The 25773-nt window shown below is 37.2% G+C and overlaps 1 protein-coding gene across 4 annotated transcripts; it reads left to right on the top strand.

Annotated features, from left to right (window-relative positions):
* Nucleotides 1–6991: 6991 nt before the first annotated feature.
* On the top strand, nt 6992–24338 carry LOC104608384 (protein MEI2-like 2). Of its 4 annotated transcripts, none has more exons than XM_010274351.3 (13): nt 6992–7086; nt 10177–10219; nt 10389–10532; nt 10619–11088; nt 16324–16482; nt 16578–16694; nt 16812–16963; nt 21128–21219; nt 21382–22333; nt 22425–22509; nt 22610–22678; nt 22957–23133; nt 23577–24338. In XM_010274351.3, exons 2-13 carry the CDS (start codon nt 10189–10191, stop codon nt 23703–23705), a joined length of 2577 nt encoding a protein of 858 aa, XP_010272653.1. In that variant the 5' UTR covers nt 6992–7086; nt 10177–10188; the 3' UTR covers nt 23706–24338. The 4 variants fall into 4 exon arrangements, with proteins under 4 accessions (XP_010272653.1, XP_010272652.1, XP_010272651.1 ...); XM_010274350.2 differs by lacking the exon at nt 6992–7086 and adding an exon at nt 7760–7951; XM_010274349.3 differs by lacking the exon at nt 6992–7086 and adding an exon at nt 8343–8674.
* The last annotated feature ends 1435 nt before the right edge of the window (nt 24339–25773 follow it).

The following is a 25773-nucleotide window of genomic DNA, read 5'->3' as shown; positions in this document are numbered from 1 at the left end:
TTCACATTAGACAGCTGCATCTTTTGGTGGTTTGAATACATCGTACCGAGGTGACTGATTTTGATGGTCTTAATCAATCAAATCATGGTTTTTATCGCCAAAAAAGATAAAAATGATTCCTTCTATTAACCACCATTATGATGCGTAATGTCAAATATGGGTCCCCAAAGGACCTAGAGGGAGTCCTATAACTAGCAAAATATTTTATTCGTAAGGCATATCGATTCCCCTTGTTTAGGAAATAGCACATTGACAAAGTATCAGCATAATCAGCTACTCTGAATTTATTTTCACCAAAGTGATTCACACATTGTGCTAAAAGTTTTCATAGTCTTCTCCAAATAGAAAAATGATAATAAAGATTGTGTTACTCTTTGCTTTCTCTCTCCCTAGAAACATCGTAGGACCTAGGGGTGTCAATTGGACTGGATTTGGTCCAGTCCAATGTGAGTCCATTACAAATGGACTTGGTCCAATCCAGTCCAATGAATATTTTGGACCATTTTGGATTGGTCCAGCGATTGTTCAATCTGTTCAAATTCTTGTTAATTTATATTGGTTTCAACTCAAACCTGGTCCATTAACACATATGTTCTAACATTCTATCAATGGACCAGATATTGGCTCAATCCAATATTAATTTATTATGGATGGACCAAGTCCAATCCAATATATCATATTGGTCTGTCTAGTCCGTCCATTCCGTTTAAATGAATTTTAATTTGGATGGAGCCCAACCCAAAATCGGTCCATTGACACCCCTAGTAGGACCCATGATGGAATGACATACTAAAAGACAATTTGGACATGTTTTTTATAGGTCCACCTTCATTTCATCCATAGGCCCACACCCATAAAAAAAATAAAATAAAATAAAAAAGAAAACCCCAAATATTGCATAAGCTTGTTCTTTCCTAGCATTCTTCTAAAAAGATGCTAACTTCCCCATTTCTTTTCGACTTGATTTCTTGACGGATTAATCATCAGGGTGGGGCCTATTTTGTTGACTACCATATATCATCTATACATGAAGGCATTTGTCATATTATGGCCCCAAACAATGCTCTACAAGTCATGCACCCCTTCATCCATTTTTGCTTGCTTGTCTTTTCATGGGTTATACACTGTCTCATAAGGTGAATCGCCCAAACAAGTTATACAACTCTTGAACGGTACAGGTTTAGTGGGGCCAGGCATGGATCTCAACCTTGTTTTAGTATGAGACATCCAAGAGTCTCATAAACTCATAATTTACTAGCATTCTTTTGGATTAATTGAGGTTTAGTTACTTGTTTGTACCAAACAATTTTTTATTTCTTTGCTTTTTTTCTTTCACAGTATGGATATGGGCAGCTTACCTCTCAAGGTTAAACTAAAAAGCATTTGCCACGTGGAAAACAAGGAACCCTTTTCTACTCTATTTCCATTACTTTCCCTCTCTTTGAATATTTAGAACACCTAGTAGCTATTTATGTGTCATGGCTGGCTTGACATAGTCAAGAAGTTTGACATTACTTCATGTACACCCAGAAGAACACTAAACTAAACAATGAAATGGCTGCTATGTCTATGGATAAAAATATTTTATGCCTATAACAATATTTTCTTTTTGTTGTTTTGTGCTGTCTTTGGACAATCATGGAATATAGGAGGAAGAAAAGCTTCAATTCAGAGACATGGTAAGGGATAAACTATACTTCCACTTTTAAAAAGTATATATTTAAAGGTTTTTAACCTGTGGTTCCCGGACGGTCGAACCGTCACTTGGTTGACTTTCCGGGTCCGGTTCTCATAAGTCAGTATTTTCGTAAAAATCATTGATAAGTTAGTGAACCGGATGACTCAAACGGTTGAATCATTGAACCGGAGACCCGATAAGTGGGGCCGGTTTGACTGTCAACCCCCTTTTCTTTTTACATTTTTTAGGTTTAAAAATTTATAAAATCCCCCAAAAGTCCCAACTCGAGCCCCCCCTTCTCTTTTACATTTTCTATTACTTTCTCTGTTTTAGATATAGGGTTTACGCAAGATTTAGAATAGGAGAGGAGGAACTCACAAAGAGGACGGGCGATCAAAGAAGATCGACATAATATGACCTCCAGTCGCCGGTGACACCTAGCTAAACGCCATTCTCATTCCTCACGTTTGACTGATGCTATTGTCTATTCTTCTCTGTTTGGGCAACACCAGACCGCTGAGTTTGGGTCTTTAGGTGACACTGGTTTGGGCGGCACAACATCACAAGCTTCACATCTTTATTTCTCGTCAGCAAGAGGTGATTGTATCAACTATCAAACATCCATAATCAAAGTTCAGAGCGACAACTGTATATCAACTATCACAGGCTTGCCGGCGAACAGTGAGCGACACAACGTCACAGGTATATAATACATAATTTTTTAATATTTTAATTATGACATCATCAGACCGAACCATTCAACCCATCCGATCGAACCAATGACCCACAACCCAGTGGGAAAAACCGGGTCGACCTCTAGGTCAGTTTTAAAAACATTGGTATATTTTGCCTTTGGAGAAAGTTTTGATGTGTGCTGTGAAAAGAGGTGAACCAATAATTCTAGAATGAAGAAATGGTTGGTTGGTTTTCATGTAAATTGTTGGTTTATTTCTTATATTTTAAGCATGGGAGATTTACGGTGAAAAGAAAGGAACCTCCACTCCATTTTCTTTTCATCGATCTTAATTTAATTTTTTGGGCATTAACTAGATTTACACCCAAATTCTCTTTTGGGTCAATAGTTTTATATACATACTGCCTATTTTGTGGTTTGTGTGAACAAGGTGTTTGAAAAAGGTTGGAATCTTTCATGGGGTGAGTTGTAGGGTTCCACGGAACACCATGTCATCCTTTACATGGTCAAAAATATTTTCTTCAGGCCAATAACTTTATGCCACATGGCCAAAATGTATAGCCTTTTCCATTTATAACTTCAATGGCTATTATTCAGAAGAACATGGCATATGCCACACACCAACACCAACAGAGTAATCTGCTAAAGTGGAGAATGGCAACTAAGGTGAATCAATTCAAAGGGTCTCTTTATTCCTTAGGCTTCATTACTTTGGTAAAGGCTCCTTTCCATTTTTTTCTTTTCCTTTCTTTTTCTTTGATAAGAAATGCTTAGTTGTTAGGGTGTCAATTGCAAATTAGTAGTCTAAAGAGTCAAGACCAGATCCAATTTCAAGTCTCACATATGAGAACTTTATCAATTGACTGGTATAATTTTGGGATCCTCATGATTTGGTTTGATCCAATTTTTGGATCCTCTTTGAAAATGCCACGTTACCACGTGAATAGGTGAACGTGTCTACTTCAAAAACGCTCCCAACAGCATAGACCGTTGGCCTCCAACGGCCAAAATTATCCCTTACATGGGGGTAGTGATCAATTACCAATCAAAACGCTTCCAATATTGTCTCAACAAGCCATTGCTGCCGACCAACGTTTTAAAAACTAGAAATGAAACCAGTTACCGGTTTCTGGGTCAGCGGTTCAACCGTTCGGGTCTAACGGTTTGTATATTAGGGCAAATGCTTACATGAGGTTTGTATATTAGGGCAAACCTCATGTAAGAAAGAAGATGTCGGCTGAGAAAGAAAAAAAAAAGAAAAAAGAAGGAAAGAGAGGAGGGAAGAAGGAAGAGGATGAAGAGGATTCGATGCTCACCGGCGACGACAGTACATGCAGATCTGAGTTCTCAGTGTTAGATAGTGTATGTACTTAGCTCCAATTAGTTTGATGTACATTATAACATTTATTGTAAATGAATAAAGTACATATTTGATTCATGTTATATTGGTATATGCTTATGTGTAATACTCTTAAACTGGACATTTATAAGACTCGTGTTAGTTTAGAATATTCACAGCCGTTAAATAGATCTGTGGAGATTTATCCTGTTAAGATTGACACTGATGTATTGCCAAGTTGGTTGGGGTGGCTTGTCTCAGTTGCTAGGGTGAGACCTGAGGTACATGCAGTGTGGGTTAGCTTGAAACCTTGAACTATACCAAATTCCAGTATTGCCCTGCACCTTGGAGATAGATGAGCAAAACTGGAATGTTACACCTGACCTCTAGACTCGATTATGGTACTACACTAGGCGTCGGATTGGGCTATCTTTGATATACATCAGTGAGATCCTTAGAGGGGGTCAAAACCTGGGTATGTTGGGGCAGTCCGAGAATTCACCTGAGTGGGTGATCATAGTGACAGGATCAGCCCATTTGTCGGACAAAGTAAATGATCGGGGAATGCACTCTCTCTGATGGAAACCTAAACTACCAATAGTTGATTTCAAAGTGTTAAAATTTGTTTTGCAATATATATATGGTTTCAGAAAATGTTTGCAAAAGGTTTTAATTCCCGGGATCCATGTGAGTAAGGATTGTAGCACTGTACCTTGCAGCCAAGGGAGAGGCCATCTCTTGTCAGGTAGTGCTTGATCATTAAGGGATGTGAGGTTAAGTGTAAGACCATTTAAGGATAATAAACCTGATGGGCTAATCTCACATTTGCCCACAATCCTTGGGCCTTCATAAGATGGCTGGACCCAATGACCATTTAATATAAATGTTGGGCCCGTTAAGAGTCCATACTGATGAATTCAGGGGTTCACTGTATTCAACAGTGAATTCGGCTAGGCCTTATAACAGAGGCTAGGCTGAACCCATGTGGCTGATGTGGATATCAATGATAGGGTCCCACGCCATACAAAGAGAGCCAAGCTAGCTAAAATTAAAAGGAAGTGAGCCTGAAAGTTTAATGGGCCTAAAGCCCATTTTGAACTGGGTTAATTGGATTAATTAAATAGGGGGCGAATCTGGGTATGGATCAGCAAATAAGGATAAGAGGATAACTCTTATCCACTTAAAGAGTCCAGATCCAAATAAATATTTGGATCAGGAAACTTCTAATTTGATTAGGAGTAATTGATCTCGATCTGCAGATAAGATAATGGATTATCCTTATCACTTAAAGAGTTCAGATTCAAATAAAGACTTGGATCAAGAAACTCTTAATTAGATTAGGAGATTGACTCTTTAAGGGTTATATATAAAGAGGAGGGCGAACTAGAAAAGAGATACACAGTTTGACTGCTTTTTGCTTCCAGTTCTCTCTTTCGTTGCTCTTGCCGGCCTACCATGTTCGGTCTCCACCTCTTTGAGTGATCAAGATTCGATCTTGATATTGTTTTTTGGTGGAAGAAACAACTTTGAAGCTGTGCTCACTACTCCATTCGATTATTGTTGAAGAATCTAAGGTTCTTGGTGAAAAACCACTTGCTGATCCTGCATCACCCTAAGCTGTGTCATCTTTTGTGGATGGAGGATTTTGTACTCTCTTTAGGCGTGAACACCTACATTGGAATGAGCTTTTTGCATGGATTTCGTATCAGGTTTTCCTTTCCCTAATTTTGGTTTCAGATTTGGTCCGATTTGTTTCAAGAACAAACATTGAAAAATGCAGTTTTTCTAAATCAAGGAATAGGATTCCCAGATGGGATAAAGGAATTTTTGAAATTTCGCCCAGCCACCTTGCATGTTTTGGCCATCCATATGATGGATCTCTCATTCCTTTACTCAGATATCATATATGAGTTTTCTAAAGTCTAAACACCTATAGTTCTTCTTCTTCTTCTCCTTCTTGGATCGCATATCTGAGTTCGTGAGTATCTTAGGTCTGAATTCTACAACATTATATAGCGAACCGCTGGCTAGGTCAAACGAGTCGACGGTTCGACCGCCCGAGTCAACAGTTTTCTGAAGAAATCAATGGTTTTTTACCCAAGAACAAGTTAGGAATGAAACGGAATCGGTTGCTTGGACGGTTTCTGGGCCAAATGGTTCGACTGTCTGGGTCAATGACAGTTCAAAAACATTGTTGTTGACTATTTGTCAAATGTTGGGAGCATCTAGTTGGTACTTGGCAACAGATATGAACTCGATATATAGAATCCAATACCTACTAGCATAAAACGAAATTGAATTTGCTCCTCACAATGGGCGCCTCACACCGGCCTCACACGCACACCCTACCATGCATTGGGAGCATCTCCCATACTTATAAGTTATGGGTTGGGTTGGGTTAACCCCTTAGCCAACCCGACCTAACCTGAACTCGACTCTATAGTACATGTCATATATAAATATATGTTATATGTAATATATAACATACATTGATTTGTTTAGATGCATGATATTTGTATAACCCCCACCATATAGTAATCATTTCACTTAATTCTAATAAGAAAGACTAAAACCTTAATAACATTATTTTATGTTTTTTGAAAATTTTATTCTTCATCTCCTCTGTGTTGTTTGCCGCCTAAGACTGTAAGTCATAATTGATAATAAATTAGTCATTTCTGCCACTTGTTTTTCTGAATTTTGTACCAAAATAACAAAAAAAAAAATGTCAACAAACAAATATCAATGAAACATAGGACTAATATATGTAGCGAGAGTTAAGTTAAGATCTAAAATCAAAAAATTATATGAGGTTTTAAGGGATGGGAAGAATGTTGGGTTAGGCCCGGAATTGACTTCGCGTTGGGTTGAGTTGGGGTTTAAAACTTAGGGTTGGACTAGGGTTGGCCTCAAGACGACCTAGATGTACCTATGAGGCACCTATGTGTGAGGAGCATATCCCGTTCCACATAAAACGTGGCTTTATTAAAAAGTGTTTGATAAAAGATTGATTCAAGTAGGCCCATCTTGGGTAGCCACCACAAACCATAAGTTGCCACGTGTGGGGAACATGTAGTGGGAGTATGATGGTAGTTTGGAGTTCGCATCTCCACCGTGCCTCGCCCCACAATCACCCCACACAATGTGCGACTGGCACCTGTTCAGTCGCACGCGGTGGGGTGTGCCTTCGTGCGGGGCTAAGGGGACAGACATTAGCCCCTCCCGTTAGCCCTAAAACGATCTCAAAAGGCAAACTGCAGGCTTCTCCCATATTCCCGCCCCCCTGAATCGCAAATCGGAGGCTCTGACCGCCGTTCTAGCCCGAGCTCAGATCTCCGCCCCATCTCTGGCACTAGCAATTGCTCCGGTCACCAGGTAAGCTATAACTCTCGTTTCATTAAACCCTCCTTGGATCTCTTCCTGAATATTGGAAGCTAGGGGGTCATCGAAAAGCAAAAAGGAGCCATCCAAGATTGCAAGGAATTGCACCAAATTACAATGAGTTCTCTACAGAAATCCTTGTCCCGGATTCGTTCTGGTGACACCCAGAAACTATCCGACGCTAGAGCATTCCTCAGTGCGTCTCTCACCAACAAAAAGACTTGTTTAGAAGTCTTGATTCTGCGACGGGTCCTCTCAAGTCGGTTATAGTCCAGTCCATAGCCAGTCTCTATAGACACATTAGTAATTCACTTTTAATGTTGCCGAAGCAGGAGCTCAGAAAAGTGACGGAAGGTTCTAACCGTCGTCTCATGGGTTTTCTGGCGTGGGTGTCCAGGAAAGATCGTCGGATATTACAGAGATTCGACGGTGACTATAATCCAAATGACGTGTTTACGGTGGCCAAAGACGGGAGCGGAAACTTCACCACCATCACGGACGCTTTAAAGGAGGATTTAATAAAAACCAAAACCCCACATAAAAAACGAGAGTTAGAGCTTATCTGGTCGCCGGAGCGATCGACGGTGTCGGAGATGGGTGCAGAGACCTGAGCTCGGGCTAAAACGGGGTCAGAGCTTCCGATTTGAGGTTCGGGGGGGGGGGAATATGGGAGAAGTTCGCAGTTTACTGTTTTGAGATCGTTTCTGGACTAACGGGCGGGACTAACGTCCGTCCCGTTAATCCCGCACGCGGGCACGCTTCACCGCGTGCGACTGGACAGGTGTCAGTCGCACGTTGTGTGGAGAGATTGTGGGGCGAGACGCGGTGGGGCGGAGATGCGAACGAGCAAAAAAACAGGGTACTAAATTAACTAGACATGAAAATAATCCACTTATCTAATCATCATTTGTTGGCGACTTGGCGTTTATATCCCGTTTCATAATCATCTTTAGGAGCTCCTCGCATCAACCTCACAACGATTAACAACCGCACATCTAGAACATCTCCCATACTTTATATTGTCATCGACAGGGAGATGCTCCAATATACAGAGGGATAGGGTTGTTAGGTGTGTATTGGAAGTAGCGGATGCCGGGGATGTGTCAACGGACGCCAAACTGGATTCAAATCCAGTCGAATCCACACGCACACGCATAGGCTCAGCACACACGGAGAGAGGAGAGAGGAGAGAGGAGAGAGAAAGGGTAGAGAAAGGAGAGAAAAAAAGGTGGAGAGAGAGAGATTGTCTCAATCATTTTCTGCTCTTTCACTCTTTTATTTCCTTCAATCATATTTTTTTCACTCCTTTCGCTCTCTCTCTCTCTTGCCACACTATTTCCGGCGACAGAGAAGGAAGTAGAGAAGTATAAGAAACAAATTCTCTCTCCTTACGTAACTTTCTATTTTTCTCCTCTCTCCTCGATCACGACAAGATTTTCTTCGAATCTCCCGAAGATCCCACCTGTAATGGCGATCGTCCAACTCCTCCCAATTTAGGGTTTCTTAACTGAAAATTTTGGTTCTCTGTACTGATTCGTGGGCTTGGATTGAAATTTGGAGTTATAGGGCAAGTAATCATCGGGTAAGCGATCTTTGCTTTCTTTGTTCTTCGTTCGAGTTTTTACTGGGTTTTGTTTTGTTAATCGAGTTATGGTGCAGAACTCTGTTGTTTTGAATAGTTTCCCGGGGATGGGAGGGGGATTAAAAATTTAGTTTGGTCTGTGATTGGTTCAGCTAGTTTGCAAAGTAGTGTTATCATTTCGAAAAATTTTGGCGTGACGGCGAATGGGTCGACATAAAAGGTCGTCTTTTTAATTATTTCGCGGGAAAAAAGGTTTTTTCTTTTGGTTTCTAAATTGGAAGAAGTTCCTTCGAGAGTTCTGTTTATTCGGAGTTTGATGGTTATTCCGAAGTTGAGGATTGTTGGGTTTGTTTGATAAATTGAGCCATAACTATGCCAGGGAGAGACAAGATGGCTTAAGATGAGCCTATTGCTCTTTCTATTTTTTGGTCTTTCGTTGTGATTTTGGTTTATGTTTTCTACAATTTGGTCTTCTTGTACTTTCCCTGTTTCCAAGCGGACAACTTATTGGGGATATTCATTTATTTTTATTACTTTATTTAGTTTTCTAGGTTTTATATCTTAAGTGTGTCGTCATCAGACCTTATAAATCCTTCAGGGATACTGTCCAAGTTCTAACACCTGAGAAATCATCAATTGCCTGGTCCTATGCCATAATTTGGATTTATTGTGAGTTGTTAAACTTATTTGCAATTTTTAGAAGTAACCATTGTCATAGTTTTTTCTTCACTTCGTCTCTTTAATTGGGGTTAGATATAGGCTGTATCTCATATATATGATTTACTTTGCACAACCTTGTACTGGATTGTGACTTTGAGGAGGATCTTGGATTTCTTAGATTTTGATCACTTGAGAAGTTAGACAACTATCAAATGCTCTTAAAGCTTGTTATATACCTCGAGAGTAGATATTTTTGCAATCTGGTGTCTTAGTGATGTCTTTGTGGAGGCTTCATAATATCTTCACCTACTCTTTGGGTATAAAGTTTCTTTTTATAAACTTAATCAATAAAAAAATTATCTTCAGAAAATTTCCCAGCTAATGCATATTGTATGGGTTCACAAATAGCGGCAAGTCTAGATGAATTGCAGGTTTGCAACCTTTATATTTTATTTATACTGTTGTAAGTATGCTACTTAGGTGCCGTCCTTATCCATGTTATCATTATCTTCTTCTTTGCCTGTAATTTCACCCCTTCTGGTAGATTCTCACAACGGGATGAGAGGATCATCTTTGACAGTATTTTTTTTCTCTGTGGGTTCACAAGTAGAATAGTGGTTCATTCTAATTGGAAGTCTGCAATTTGATTTGTGTGCGCGTGTGTGTGTTTTGTTGGCATCATATTCCATGATCTGCTTTGTGCCAGGGATTCTTGTTTGTTTTGTACAGCCAATACAGTGGAACCTATTTAGTATATCCAGTACTTGGAGCCACAAAATGATTGTCATAGAGACTAATAATTGCATGTTTTTCCATTTGTATCTTTCCATTACTATTTGCAGGAAGGCAGTGGGATGGAGCAGTCTTCAGATCATCCATTCTCAGGTAGTTCTTAATGTGTTCCATCTACCTACCTACCTTTCCACCAAAAGGTCTTCTGTATTTCCTCAATAGATGCAACATAAATATAGATGTGGATGCATGCATTCATGAGGATAACATTCATATCTACATGCTTCTTTGGGGTGTTACTCATTCTTGTTGGCTGTTGCAGGTCCTTCCAAGATATCATCAGTAAATATTCCAGAAAAAGTGAGAAATGGTGCATGGGGGATTCCATTTGGATCTGATGCATATCATACCTCAAGTGATGCTAGCCTCTTTTCAAGCTCATTACCTGTTCTTCCACATGAAAAGTGTATGTTCAACCTCTCCCTTGAAGATGCTATTAGCAAACTATGTGTCATGGAAAAGGTTTTCCAACCTCTTTTTGTCAATGTGCAGTGAATTTTACAGATTCAGAACATGGTGGCCAATCTGTTGATGATGCGTCATCTATTTTGAATAAACTACATCAAGATGTTGAGGGTAAGGATCCTCTTGAAGATGTTGAGCTGCATGCAATAGGAAGCCTACTTCCTGATGATGAAGATGAGCTCTTAGCTGGTATAATGGATGATTTTGACCTTAGTGGGTTGCCTAGTCAATTGGAGGACCTAGAAGAATGTGATCTTTTTGGAAGTGGAGGGGGTATGGAGATGGATTTTGATCCTCAGGAGAGTCTCAGTATGGGTATGTCAAAGGTAACCTTGTCAGATGGCATTGCTAGTAACGGGGCCACTCCATATGGTCTTCCAAATGGTGTTGGAACAGTTAATGGGGAGCATCCATATGGGGAACATCCTTCTAGAACACTTTTCGTGCGAAATATCAATAGTAATGTTGAGGACTCAGAACTGAGAGCTCTCTTTGAGGTTAGTAAGATATCACTTCAGCTTGGTTCTAGCTATTTCTTCTTTTCCTCTTTATGTTCTTTATTTTTAATGGTTAATGAACAGAACTTTTATTTCCATACACTACTTTTATTGATCACACCTTTTTAGTGTTTTTTTTGTAATTATTCTATTTGTCAGGCGGAAATATTTTCTTCTTCGTGGTTGTGTCTGGATAAGTCAAGGTTGAACTTGCATTACTATGGTTCAGTGGAGACCTTTGATTTTATTCAATGATTTACTTTTGGCCCTAAGCAAATAGAACCGTTTCTAATGTGTTATGGTTGCAAATGGCTGAGCCGTATGTTAGGTTCTAATTCTATTTTATTTGCTTCTACTCATTGCTTCTGAAAAACTTACTTCTAGAGTACAAATCATACAATATGGTCTTTTACAAAGAAATTTGTTTTGACTTTATTAAAGATTTTTTTTTAGCAGTTCAAAAATATTATTAACAATGAGCAAATGAAAGGGAGAGAGTTATGCAGCATATTTGACGTGGCCCAACATTTACCCTTTCATTATAAAGATCAGAAATTGATGTTAGAAGTTCCTATTTGATAGATGTGTTGGGAAATGATCGTAGAGTGGCGGTGGACCAATTTCTATGCGGTGTTTCATGCAAGGATTAAAATATCGATATGCTTGATACCCAAACATGGGTATTAGTGCATATCAATATGGCTGATACAGTGATACCCTTTTTTTTTAATTTTTTGTTTTTTATTTTATAATAATTAGAGGGCTGGCAAAGAGGCTTGAGACATTTTAAATATTTTATAAAGTTTGTGTATTGGTGTATCCAAGTGCATTTGGGTACACCGATACTGGTATGATACATCCAACATAGGGTGTATTGTATTGATATTCTAATCCTTGGTTTCATGGACATGGACATGGGAGTTGGAGTACATCACATGTCGAAGAGTCTATTGTGGCAAGATAGGAAAACATGGACATGCATACACATCTATAGAGAAGTATATACTATTAAAATAGTTTGTATTTTTTGAATTCTAACAATATATACCTAAAAAGTTGCCTTTGTTACTAAATAATATTTTATTGGAAAAATGGCACTCATCTTGTACATTAGCTGTTCATTTATTCAAGTAAGCCAAGAAAAGAAAAAGAAATATTTTTTTTGATCAGTAAAAGAAATGTTATATAGAATTGTCTCTCAAGAACCTATGGAATGTTAGAATATGATGCATGTTTGACATGGGCATGGCCATTTAGGATAACCCATGTAACATGAAGGATTAAAGTATCGCTATCAGGTATCGTATCGGACAACTCGGATACGGATATAGATATGGATATGCTTTGGAAATGCATGGATACAAACGGAAAATGAATATTAATTCCATAAATATATTACTACAATGGGTTTAATGTCAAAATAGCTAAAATAATGTATAAATACGTAATGATTATATATTCCAGTGCTATATATGAAGAAATATATTACAATTAATATAACGGATTGCATAAATATCATACAATTTTATTGATATGCATCAACAAAGATTCCAAGAATCTATCAAAAAAATAAAGATTATAAGACACATATTATATAGATTTTTACAAATTAATACATACACAAAGCCATTATTATCTTATTTTATATTAAAGTTCAAGGCACAAAACATATGCACATATTATACAGTGTTTTAAAACGTGGAGGCATGATGCGAGGCGTTCCACTACCCGGAGGCATGATACGTAGTTCAGAACGTGGGAGGCGTAAGCCTCCCGAGCACAGGGAGGCATAAGCCTCAAGTATATATATATATATTTTAATAATTATAGTGTATATTAATAAAAAACAGATATTTTAAGCATAAAAGCATATGTAACACTAAAATAGGAAGAACAGAATCAATAGATTACATAACATGGCTGTGTGGCATAATTTATTCATGCAGCTCTGTTAAATAAGGCTGAAACAAAACTACTAAAATCAAGAAAAAAAAGAAACAAAAGAAATGAATAACATAACTACTAAGTACTAATCGTTGAAGCTTATTGATCCAAAAAAAAAAAAAAAAAAAGAACGTTGCAGGCTTGCAGCTTTGTCACAGGTTCACAGCCGCCCAGGTTGGTCGGTTGGTCCAACAGCAACCTCTCTTTGATTGCAATTGAAAATAGAATAAAAAAATTAAGATCACCACATCTGAGAAATTGCAGGTTGCTCGAAGAAGGAAAAAAAACACATACCAGACCAGAATGCCTGAACTCGAAGTTGCAGGTTGAAAGTTGAAGATGAGTAGAGACTCGTTCTTTGCACAGGTTTCACAGAGACACAGAGTTCAGAGTTCAGACTCAGTTCTCTCTTTCGAGCCCTAAAGTTTGGGTTCGAAAGAGGGATATTTCCCCCTCTTTTACACTTAATGGTCTGGACGCTTCTGTCATGCGCCTTTGGGCGTTTTGGGGGCGTCGCCTCCAGGCGTACGCCTTCCACGCCTTTTAAAACATTGATATTATATGTTTTGTGCCATTTTTTAAAGTTCAAGGCACAAAATATAATAGGTGCCATTATTATCTTATTTTATATTAAAGTTCAAGGCACAAAACATTAACATTAACAAAAATGTCAACTAAAAAATAATTCTCAAAATTTTGGTAAACAATAAATATGTTATTATAAAATGCAAATCAAAATATTAATTGATAATTTATAAATATATAATCCCAACTTAAAATATATCAATTCTATTTAAATTTCGAAGATACATATTATATCAAAATTCATAAATTTTAATTACTAAAATAATTATTTCATTATTAATATTTTTATTTTTGTAAATTTCTAAAATAAAGAATAATCTTTTAATATAAATATAGATTATTGGATTTGATAGATTCAATTTATACTATATTTTTAAACATTTTATAAATAATAAATACATGGTTATTTAATGCAAATTAAAATATTAATTAATAGTTTATAAAAATTTTGAGATACATATCATGTACAGATTTATAAATTTTAAGTATTAAAATAATTATTCTATTGAATTTGTGCTTGTTGTCAAACTGAGGTTCGATACGCTTCCGTATCGGTGCGTATTGGACTGTATTGGCCAATACTGCATGATACACACCGATATGATGGCGTATTGGACTGATACGCACGACTGGAAGGATACAGTATCCTTCCAGTCATAGCATATCCCGTACTGTATGACCCGACACTGATATGATACGCCCCGTATTGGGTGTACCGTATCAATATTTTAATCCTTGTGTAACATTGGAAATTTGTGAAGAAAAATTAATGGTGAAATATGAATATGACTGTCTAGACTGCAGGAGTTTGTTGCTGAATAGAGATCTCAGCAATAAGAAATTATAAGAAAGCCCAAGATAAAGAAAAAAACAAGAAGAAATAGTTCCTACATTAAGGATAGATAGCAAACAATAAAGAAAGAACGGAAGAAAATATGGATAATTATTATAGATTATAGAAAACAGAGAAGCAATACCTAGCTACAAAATTAAATCAAACTGCCCCTTGCTTTGCTAGAGAGTCAGCTAAAGCATTTGCTGATCTCCTCACCCATTTAATATTAACAGCCAGGCTCCTTATCAGCCACTTAAATTTTTTAATTTCATTCTTAAAACTCCACACGATAGACTCAGGGTTCTGTAACCAGCCCACTACCAACTTGGAATCCCCCAATTGTATTGGGCTCATTTGTTGGCTGAATTTGTTTTTCTGTTTTCTGTTTCTTGTTCTTTGTAGAAGACGCAGCTCGCGCCTCTTCATGGGTAGCTTCTTTCTCCAGCTCTTTTCTTAATGAAATCTTAAATTATTTATCAAAAAATATAAATAAATCGAACCGCTTTTGTGAAATCAACAAATCTATTTTTCAATTACAGCAGCTATGTATTGACTCAACACACGGATTAAATCTCCCTTTATATACTCCAAATCCAACTTCAGAACAGACCAGAATTAACCCCTAATTGCATTAGCACTTATGTAAACTAATAAATGATACATAGGAACATTCAAATAGAGGGGGGGGGCAGTGATTCTAGAGGTTTGGTCCTATCAGCCAATGACAATTTTCCTAGGCACTTTCTCAGTATGTCAAGGGTAGAAAAGGAAATAGAAGTTGTATCGACTGTCGAGTAAATTATTTTTGCATAGTATAGAGCAACATGGAACATGATGAAGGGTGACTCTAGAGTGGTGGTGGATTGATTGAAGAACAACCTTGGCAGTACCCAAGCAATACGAAGGAACTAAAGGCATTAGCAAGGGAAATGGAAGCAAACTTACATTTTGATACATAGATACAGCAAATGCTTTGGCTGATGCTATGGCTAAACAATGGGTTAACAGGGCACGATTATTTTTTAGGGACTTTGGTTAGTGTACTCTAACTTCTAAAGAAAGGGATAGGTAGCTTGTGCCATCCTATGGAGTAGGGATGCTTGGAATGTTTCATAATTAATTCTTTCTGTTTATTATCTAATAAAATTTTACTATTACCAATCAACCAAAAAAAGGAGCACAATGAGGTCTATTACTTTCTTTTTTTAAGTTACCATTTGGAGGAAAATGAAATAATTATGACCATTCCATGAAATGGTGTATCATGTTTGCTACAGGGTTGGAAGTGATGAAAGATTGATGTTTTGGAGAGACTCTAGTTCGTAGTTAGTCCAAAATCTCTGGATTCTTAGAGGTTGACAATACTAAGAGTATACTCAATAAAAGCTATTTTGAGGAAAAGGGGTTGGGGTCTATGGATTTCAAGTTTTGCAGGAATATTGAAACACTTAATGATTAGGGACTGTAGCACTGTACTTATTGGTAGATCTGTGGACTAAGCTGCATGACCTGAGTATCCTTCTGCAGGGAGGAGATAGGAGAGTTGCAAATAGGTTGATGTGTGCTGGGACATGCTTTGCACTTTTAAGGTTCTGGAGTTTCACATCCATGGTTTTGTGTTTGGGCTTTAACATATTCCATTTATCTGGTTACTTGTTGGAAAAAAAATGTTTTCCAGATTCCAAGTTCCTGTTAGTCATATTCCATGGAATGTGCCATTTTAGTGAGAAGTCTAATTTGTGTTAATGTTTTTCAGAATGATAGCTGAATAGCCAAATACTTCTCTGAACTCATAAATATATATTTTGGTTACAACTTGTTCATTTTAGATGTTACTATCTTAATATGTTTGACATTGTGTTGTTTTGTAGCAATATGGTGATATCAGGACTCTTTATACTGCATGCAAACACAGGGGCTTTGTGATGATTTCCTACTATGACATTCGGGCTGCTCGAACAGCTATGCGTGCATTACAAAATAAGCCCTTGCGACGGAGAAAACTTGACATTCACTTTTCAATTCCAAAGGTTCAAAAACAAAATTTAATCTTCTTAATTCCAATTGCTGAGCCACTGATTTACCATTTATTACCTGCTTCATGCCTTTTCTTCCTATATGCCAGGATAACCCATCAGATAAGGATATTAACCAAGGAACTCTTGTAGTTTTTAATTTGGATCCATCGGTTTCAAACGATGATCTCCGCCAAATTTTTGGGGCTTATGGGGAAGTTAAAGAGGTCTGAAGTTGTTTTCGTATGTGTAATTAATATTTTCTATGGTTTCTGCATTAGTTTCTTCTGTATGGTACTCAACCTGTGGGTATTTGATGTTTCCTCATTGCATAAAAAGCATAGATCAGGGAGACACCACACAAGCGGCACCATAAGTTTATTGAATTTTATGACGTCAGAGCTGCAGAAGCAGCACTTAGGGCATTAAATAGGAGTGACATTGCTGGGAAACGCATAAAGCTTGAACCTAGCCGTCCAGGTGGAGCACGCCGAAAGTGCGTAATGCTGTTCTCTCTCTCTCTCTCTATCTATATACTTAAATGCACAAATACGCTGGAGATCATGCAGCTTACTATTTTCTCTTTTATATAGTTCCTAATTTTCCCTGCTGCTTTCACTCTTCTTTTTTTTGTCCTAGTAATTCAAGTTTTTGTTTTATTAAATTGTGTTCCGGAGTTAGTTAATTTGAAACACTGAAATGGGGGGTTGAAAACATAGAGAAAGTCTAGGGGTTGGAAGTTGTCAAGCTTGACATTGTTAGGTTAGGGAATCCAAGACTCCAAGTCCTTCAGGAATCAGTGTCAGTGTGTCACTTGAGTTTACAAGAAGATTTTCATGGTATATTACAAGTTAGTTGGCTTTGATGGTTCTATTAAAGTTGAGATCATGGCTTTTGTAGAATATATTAGGCTAATGTATTCACCAAAATTTGAATTGGTGGAGGTGGACTCCCAGATGTTATCAGCTGTTGCAAGAGTCTGCTGATGGCCGGTAGAGTTTAATTACTTCTTTTGAAAGGAAAGTGCCTTGGTTTCTAGAGAGACCATCTTTTTCAGATGGAATTTATGGTCTGTCTGCTGGATTTCGACAAACTTGTGAGGTGTTTTGAGGTTTGAGTTCTGAAGAGCTGATATTCTAATATTTTTTCTGTTGCCTATTTACCTCCTTCATTGTATGGTCTTGAAGGCCTTTTGTATGCTGCTCTACTTTCCTACCCTGGGGTGTTGAGCACTTCCAATCCTTTTTTTCTTTGCTTCTTAGTACAAGTTTCTTTGTGGATAAAAAAATTAGAGTTTTATTGGAGCCAAAGGTTAAAATTAAATGATAGTTTTTGAACCGAAAAGTTAGGGTGCAAGAAAGGAGATTTTTTTTAATCAGTAAGCAGTAAGCAATTCATTAATTACTGAGAAAAAAACATTAGAAGATAAGACAAAAAGAAAAAGAAATGTTTACAGTCAAGTTTTAACAGCCCCTATTACAAACCTGCCCAGAATAAAACATCCTTACACACCCCTTGTTTTGCCAAGCTATCTGTCATTCCGTTTGCTGTTCTCTTTATCCATTTGAAACTTGCTTCAAAATCAAGAAAGGAGATTTACCAAATCTGAAATTAGTGAAGGATTTTAATGATAAGAACAGATTCGGGTAATGCAGACTATGGAAAGGAATAAGTGGAACTTAACCACTAATCTTTGCCTTGGGACATGGTATCCTCTTCAGTTAGAGCAATAAAAACACTAAAGAAGTTCTTGTCATATATTTTTCTAAATCTTAAAATAGCGATTGGGAGAAAAATCTTTTCTAATATTTCCTTATTATATCTTTAGATACGATCTCCTACTAATTAATTACCATGCAATTTCTTTCTATAATGTTACTAATTAATTTCAGAAATTTATATTTTTACTTTCTTAAATTAAAGCCAAACTACTAGCCCCGATAACATTATTTTGATGAATAACTGAAGCATTTCATTAGAACTGAAAACCTAACTGCTCACCAAGATGTGCAGCAGGCCAAGCCAAATTGTACAAAGCTTATCATTATTATCATCTAAGTCTTGACCCAACTATATGGGGTTGGCTACATGAATCTTGTTTCATCATTCTATTCTGTTCAGTGTCATATCCATCGTTAAGTTATTGGCACTTCTAACTTCTTTACCCACCCCTGCCCAAAAGGATGCAGGAACCCTTACCTGTTTAACACCACAACTGGCTGTTGTTGTGGGTCACTTCTGGTGTAGTGGGTTTCTTCCAAGGGATGCTTTAGCATGAGGATGGAAATACATTAGGATCCATGACTGTGAGTGTTTGGCAAAAGTTTTAGTGCTGGCTGCCAACTTGACACAATTCTCCTTTATCTGAGCTTGAGACCAGCGGTGTAAGCAAGGTTCAAAATTTTGACACGATTGGGCATATTGTATCATATTGGTGGGGCATTAGTATTCAAAATACAAGCTTATTGGCCTTTTAACCTAATTTTTGAAAAACAAAACAAAAAAATAGACATGAGTTAGGTGCAAAGCACCGATACACCCCTTTCGGTGTATTGGAGTGTATCAATACTTTGGACCTTGGGTGTAAGACAATCTCACATTGGTAGAGTTCCAAATTGTACAAGGCTAGCCCTTAAAATTACTAACCATGATAACATTAATATGAGCTATAGCTCTAAAATTACTGAACTGCTTGGTGAGCCAAGAACCAAGGCAACCAACAGCATGTGTCTTTTAATTAGCTCTTAGTGTACTGTATTGAACCCCACCAAATTTTCTAGTCAAAGTATTATGAAGACAGTGTCAGTCATATGATATGTTTTGATGGGTTGCTCTCATTCTTGGGATGAAATACTAGGAAACACATACCAATTGTTGTAGGAACAATTGCTCTTAATTCCAAATGATGTTGGATGGCTGTGTTGCAAGGGTGTTCCTAGTAAGGTATTAATTAGCTAGGCTGCTAGAGTAGGGTTTAGGGATGGTTTTAGAACTAAAAGAGGAGATTTGTTAGTGTCTTGGGGCTTAACTACAAGAATTGCAAGTTTGTTGTAAAAATGTAAAAAAGCTTTGAATTAATGAATATAGTTCTAGGATTGAAAGTTTTCAATGAAATTGTATAGTTGTGGGTTTGAAATTTGGTTGATATTGGTAAGGTTTTTGAGTACGTTTGCACAAAAAGGCAAAAATTATTTTGTGAAGAAAGTTATTGACCAAATATCAAGGCATTAAACTTTTTTTTTTTGAGAAGAGGTAAAGCATTGATTCATTAAGAAAACAAAGGTAAAAAAGACCCATGTACAACCAGAGGGCTATACATTGGGGAATACAAACAAACACTAGACCACTATCCCATTTGTCATTACAAAAAGGTTTACAAAAAGTACTTGGATCAATTTCAATCCTTTAAGGGCATTGAATGAACTCCTCTAATGATGAAACTGTGGGTTGTTAATGGCTGTAAACTTCTACTTGTAGGATTTGATAGAAGATAGAGAGGAAGAAAAGAGTGAAAGCGCAGAATAGCTCATCTAAGAGCCTAGAATCATTTTAGGATATATTATATATATCACTCATTAAAAGCAAAGTATGTAGAAAATCCACTCCAATTCACCATGTTTTTGACTGAGTTGCAACTATCATAATTTGTCTCAAAGAAAGCACAGTAACTCCTAAACTACTAAACCAATTTCTCTGAAATTTTAAACATGACTAAACAGTCACTAGATAAATTATTGAACACCTAGGGTGGACCTCACCTACATGTAGAATGACCAAAATACCCCTAGTGTTTAAAAAATACAAAAAACATAAAAGTTCAGAAAAGCCAAAATTTGGCTCTTTGGTTCTTGCATCAAACTGGATATGGGATGCTATTAAAATATGGAATTGAGTAGAAGGCAAGGAAATAAGCTAAGAATGGAGAAATACCAACAATTGGAGCATACACAAGGAGATTTGAAGAGAGAGATTTAAAGAATTTATTCTTGAAGTGGTTTAAACTAATTATGATTTCATCACCTTGGAAATCTTGGAGAACCTATTAATTTGTGAAGGTTCACTGCCTTTTTAGTTTTTAACTCAACTTAATACCATTCCCACCAAAACCTTATAAAACCAAACAAGCTTGTAACCTAGAGTGTTCATGGACCATGGACTTGGATTCTGGTAAATAGATATTCAATTGATGTGAGCAAGTAAAGCAGATAGCTTACTGACTTGTGTACTTTCAATGCCTTGTATGAAATGCAGAGATATTTCTTACCTACAGAGTTTTCATGAATAAATAGATTCACCTCAGCTTCTTATCATAACATTTTCTCAACCATTGGTTTTGATGTGATGCTTAATTAACTTTATTTTATGGAGCACTTGTCATCATAAACAGCCTGCTTGTGTAATTCTGTATCTCTTTGTTGTTAAAAAATGATTGCAGTTACACATTGTGAACTCTCATCACAGTAGTTTAGTCTTGTTGGTTGTTCTTTTATCAGGGCTTCTATGGTTTCTTTTTTTTTTATATTTTGTGTAGAGTAGGCTCGAGTCACACTCATGTCAATTTGTTGAGTTGTGGTCTAGTTTATAGTTATTTATTCTCTTGAGTCTTTCAATTTCTAGTTTATCATTTTAAAATTTATTAAATTTATACCTCTATATTCAGCTTGATGCAACAGTTGAGCCAAGAGTTGGAACAAGATGAAACTAGGAATTTCCGACATCAAGTAGGTTCACCAATAGCTAATTCCCCTCCAGGTAGGTTCTATTTGAATCTTTTTTTCATATTTAATAGTTTCTACTTTCTAGTCTCTTCTTAATCCTTGTGCTTGTTTTAGTTTGTATTACTTGCCCTTATTGTTGTAAATACAAGTTCTATTAGAAACTAAATTGATTAATTGCATTCTGCATTTCTGACAGGTAACTGGGCCCAGCTCAGCAGTCCTGTTGAGCACAGCCCTTTGCATGGTATGAGTCATTCTTCTTCAGGTATAGGAGCAATTAGTCCTATGAACAGCAACCATTTGCCTGGCTTAGCCTCAATTCTGCCTCCTCTTGGGTCAAATTCTTTGAAGATTGCACCTATTGGCAAGGACCAGGGACAGGTGAGCCATGTGGACTCAGTATTCAACAATAGCAGTTCAACACATGGAACTGCATATATGCAATCACATTCATTCCAAGAGATGAACTTGAGCCGAAGTCCTGGAACTGTATCTTCCTTAAATTTATCAACCTCAAATGCATCCGTTATTGGAACATTGTCCGGTCCCCAATTTCTCTGGGGCAATCCCTCACCTTACTCAGAGCAAACCAGTTCTGCTGCATGGCCAACACAATCTATGGGGCATCCATATACATCAAATGGACAGGGGCAGGGCTATCCATATTCCAGTCGACATGGCTCTCTCCTTGGTTCATCACACCACCATTTCCATCATGTTGGATCTGCTCCATCTGGTGCTCCTTTTGAAAGACATCTTGGATATTTCCCCGAGTCACCAGACACATCCTTCATGAGCCCAGTTTCTTTTGGACGTATGGGCTTAAGCCGCAATGAAGGTTACATGATGAATGTTGGTGCTCATGCTGCCATGAATACTGGAGCTCCTATCTCTGGAAATATATCTGAAAATGGTTCACCGAGTTTTAGGGCGATGTCTTCTCCAAGGTTGGGTCCCATGTTCCTTGGTAGTGGACTGTATCCAGGCCCAGGAGGCAGCATCGAGGGCCTGGCTGAACGTGGGCGTCGCCGAGTGGAAAGCAATGGAAACCAGCTGGATAGCAAGAAGCAATATCAGTTAGATTTGGATAAGATCATTAGTGGGGAGGATATTCGAACTACTCTAATGATAAAAAACATCCCAAACAAGTAAGAATGGTCATCAATGACTAAATGATTGGATGAACCTCTATAGTCATTTGTAGGTTCAGATGTTTACCCATGTTTGTTTTTCTACTAGATATACCTCAAAGATGTTGCTGGCTGCCATTGATGAAAATCACAGGGGTACCTACGATTTTTTCTACTTGCCAATTGATTTTAAGGTAATTTATTCTGGGGCATTTTGGAGGATGTTATATTTTTGTTTTCATTTTTTTTCTCAGTTGAACTGAAACCAATGTTTATTGCCTTATGTGGGTGCAGAATAAATGCAATGTGGGTTATGCATTTATAAATATGGCGTCTCCTTCACACATTATCCCCTTTTATGAGGTTCAATATCTGTCCTTTATTAGGCTTGGTATTGCATTCTATGAGTTCCTATGATTTACTTATGTGATAAGTTTTATAGAATGGAAGTGGAACAACTTAATTTGACAAATTTTATCAATGTAATACCCTACTTGTGGAGGACAATTTATAACATTTCAGTTTCAGCTTAACTTGCCTGGCATCTCATCTACTAGATGAGTTCCATTCTTTGGGAACATGTGCATTATAGAATCTTCAATTTTGTATTCTCCTAAATGACACTTCTAATATTTGTGCAGGCATTCAATGGGAAGAAATGGGAGAAATTTAATAGTGAGAAAGTTGCTTCTCTGGCATACGCTAGAATACAGGGCATGGCAGCCCTTGTTGCTCACTTCCAGAATTCAAGCTTGATGAATGAAGATAAAAGGTGCCGTCCAATTCTATTCCATTCAGAGGGCTCAGATGGTGATCAGGTAATATAGTCAGGCATTATTACTGGTAAATACTCTTCCCGGTGAAATATTTATAAAAAAACTGATGCTTTATCTACTTTTCCATGACAAGCTGAAATTGCACTTCTAAATAATTACTAAATTCTGGGTGCTTATGCAATTTAGTATCATTTTGAGGAATTTTAGCATGGTGAACTGCAATATCTTGTCAGTCCTTAAATCAGAAAGAGACAGAACTTGAAATGGGATATGTTTTTGTAAATATATGATTCGTTAGGGATCTTTTGCCCTTCTATGAAGAAAGGACTCTCCACTGTTTTGTTGCATCTTGTTTTGAGTTCCATATTTCTATTTTTTGTTACCTTGTTCTTGTCCTTATAAGTGCAATGTCATCTTATGATATGTTCTGTTTTTCAAGCCAGAAAGAATTTACTGATTGAATCATGCTTGATTTTTGCTTGTAGATTGTCCAGGAACCGTTCCCATCCAACAGTTTGAATATCCGTATCCGTCAGCCAGATGGATCTTACTCAGGTGATTCACCAGAAAGTCCTCCAAAGAGTAATTTTAGTGATAACTTAGAGACGAGTTAACACTGCCTTTAGAAGGCAGCTTGCTCTCAGCTCAAACGAGAAGATGACAGTGAGTTCTAACTGTTGCATAGATTATCAAGTGTATAAAGTTGTCATGAGAAACCGAAAAAAAAAAGGAAAAGAAGGGAAAAAAGTTGTGAAGGTCTGTATTATAGGAAGTGTCTACTTTGAGTGAAGGATGCACCCGGAGCATATCACAAGAAAAGCTTTGAAGGAAGAAGCAGAGGCTGAGGGTGTGTTGTTTGTGTAGAGTGAAGCAATCATATTTAAAGAGGGGAAAGAGAGTAAGGTGAAGCATACAGGTGAAGGTGCAATCTCTCTGCTGCAAAATGCGTTATTCGCCGGTTTGTGCATGATTCTATCCTTTTTGTTTCATTTTTTGCCTTTTTGGTTAGTATAGTTGATGTCAGGGATGAACGTTGGATTATATTCTGCAAATATCAATACGGTGTCTATATGGGGGTAAATTTTGTATGGGAATTGAAATTTTGAGTGATTAAAGGGTAGGGTGCTGTTCTCAGAACTGTATAGAGGTGGGGAGGGGGAACACCAGACCCTTGCTCCATGTTGTTCTCAATGTTTGTTTACCCTTGAAACGGTGGCAAATTTGTATTTAATGAGATATTGAACTCTGTACAGATCGTGCATTTATATCTTTCTGTTCTGTAGATTAAATTGAAAGGAAGGAAAAAAATGGTAGAACAAAGAAAATTTCACACCCGCTTTGAGAGGGGGTTCTATTTTTCTATCTTTAGTTATTTTTTTTATTCTTTTCACCAGATTATAGCTCAATGTTTTTAACTGTCTTTGACCCGGAGGGTCGGACCGTTCAGTTCGGAAACTGTCCAAGCAACTGGTTCCGTTTTATCCCTAACCCGTTCTTGGGTAAAAAACCATTGATTTCATTAGAAAATGCTGACTTGGGCGGTCGAACCGTCGATTTGTTTGACCCGACCAGCGGTTTGCAATATAAAGTTGCAGAGAGGAGAACTCGATCTGAGATCCAGTCTGAGACACGAACTCAGATCTGGAATCTAGCACAAAAAAGGAAAAGACTGCAGGTGTTTCAGAAAAATTGATCCCCCGCTGTCGCCGTTTTCTAAAGCAACTGCAATGATGTCAAACAGACGCTAGATTAACCTGCGTGTTTTTTTTTTGGTAATCGCCTACTCCGTTTTCATAGGGAGTTGAGTATTTTCTTTCCTTTTATGTCGTGTTCGGTTTGGAATTGGATACAACGACGAAATATCTGGTACGAAGCTTTGAAACTTTGCATAGGTCAAACAAAGGACTACTTGTACTTTGGAATTGGAGAGTTTTAATGTTTAGATTGATCATATATCTGTTATTGGTGGATGCATGGTAAAGTATTAGTGAATGCATGGTAGTTGGACTCTGATTTAATTCCTTGTATTTGATATGCTAACAACCTCTAAAGCCGATGTGTTAATGCAATATTGTTTGGAAGTAAATTATTTTCTTTAATGGAAATTAATTATTTATTGCTAATATTAGTACATTACTGCTTATTTTCAATAATATACAAGAATGGTGACTCTTTACCATTCATAAAGGTCTCAAACCAAGATTTCTCATAATTCCCTCCCCAAACCCATTTGCTTGCTTTCTTCTTAATTCTCTCTCTTTCTTTCTCTCTTTCCTCCATTCCCCTTTTCCAGCCCTTCCATGTAGCCAGGTAGTACCCTCTCTTCTTCACTAACTCCTCTCATGTTCTCAATTACTTAGCCAATCCCTTCCTAAAATTTCTCCTAAACTATGTACTTCGTCCACCTAAAATTCCTCCTAAAACACATGGTAATCTATATTAAATGCTCAATAAACCATCTAAAACCCAAAAATGTGTTAAGTTAATTAGTTCAATTAATATGGCTAGTTAAATTAATTTGTGAAATATTTTTGATATTTTCAATAATTACTGATATTATTCAGTAAATATTAACACCCAAACTATAATTTTCCATAATTTTTATGAATTGGAAAATTTAATTACTAAATATTACTTGCTGAAAATTACTGATTTTGATAATTTAATTTCAGAAATTGTTGA

Source organism: Nelumbo nucifera, chromosome 6 (assembly GCF_055504915.1).
Source record: "Nelumbo nucifera cultivar China Antique chromosome 6, China Antique-T2T, whole genome shotgun sequence".
NCBI lineage: Eukaryota > Viridiplantae > Streptophyta > Magnoliopsida > Proteales > Nelumbonaceae > Nelumbo > Nelumbo nucifera.
The sequence above is the reverse complement of the archived record's forward strand: the minus strand, read 5'-3'. Positions and strand labels throughout refer to the sequence as shown.

Excerpts from the sequence above, each read along its gene's own strand:
- LOC104608384 (XM_010274351.3), top strand. The coding sequence starts at position 10,189 with ATGGAGCAGTCTTCAGATCATCCATTCTCAG. Across the intron at positions 16,695-16,811 it reads CTTATGGGGAAGTTAAAGAG|ATCAGGGAGACACCACACAA; the intron begins GTCTGAAGTTGT and ends TAAAAAGCATAG. Across the intron at positions 22,679-22,956 it reads ACATTATCCCCTTTTATGAG|GCATTCAATGGGAAGAAATG; the intron begins GTTCAATATCTG and ends ATATTTGTGCAG.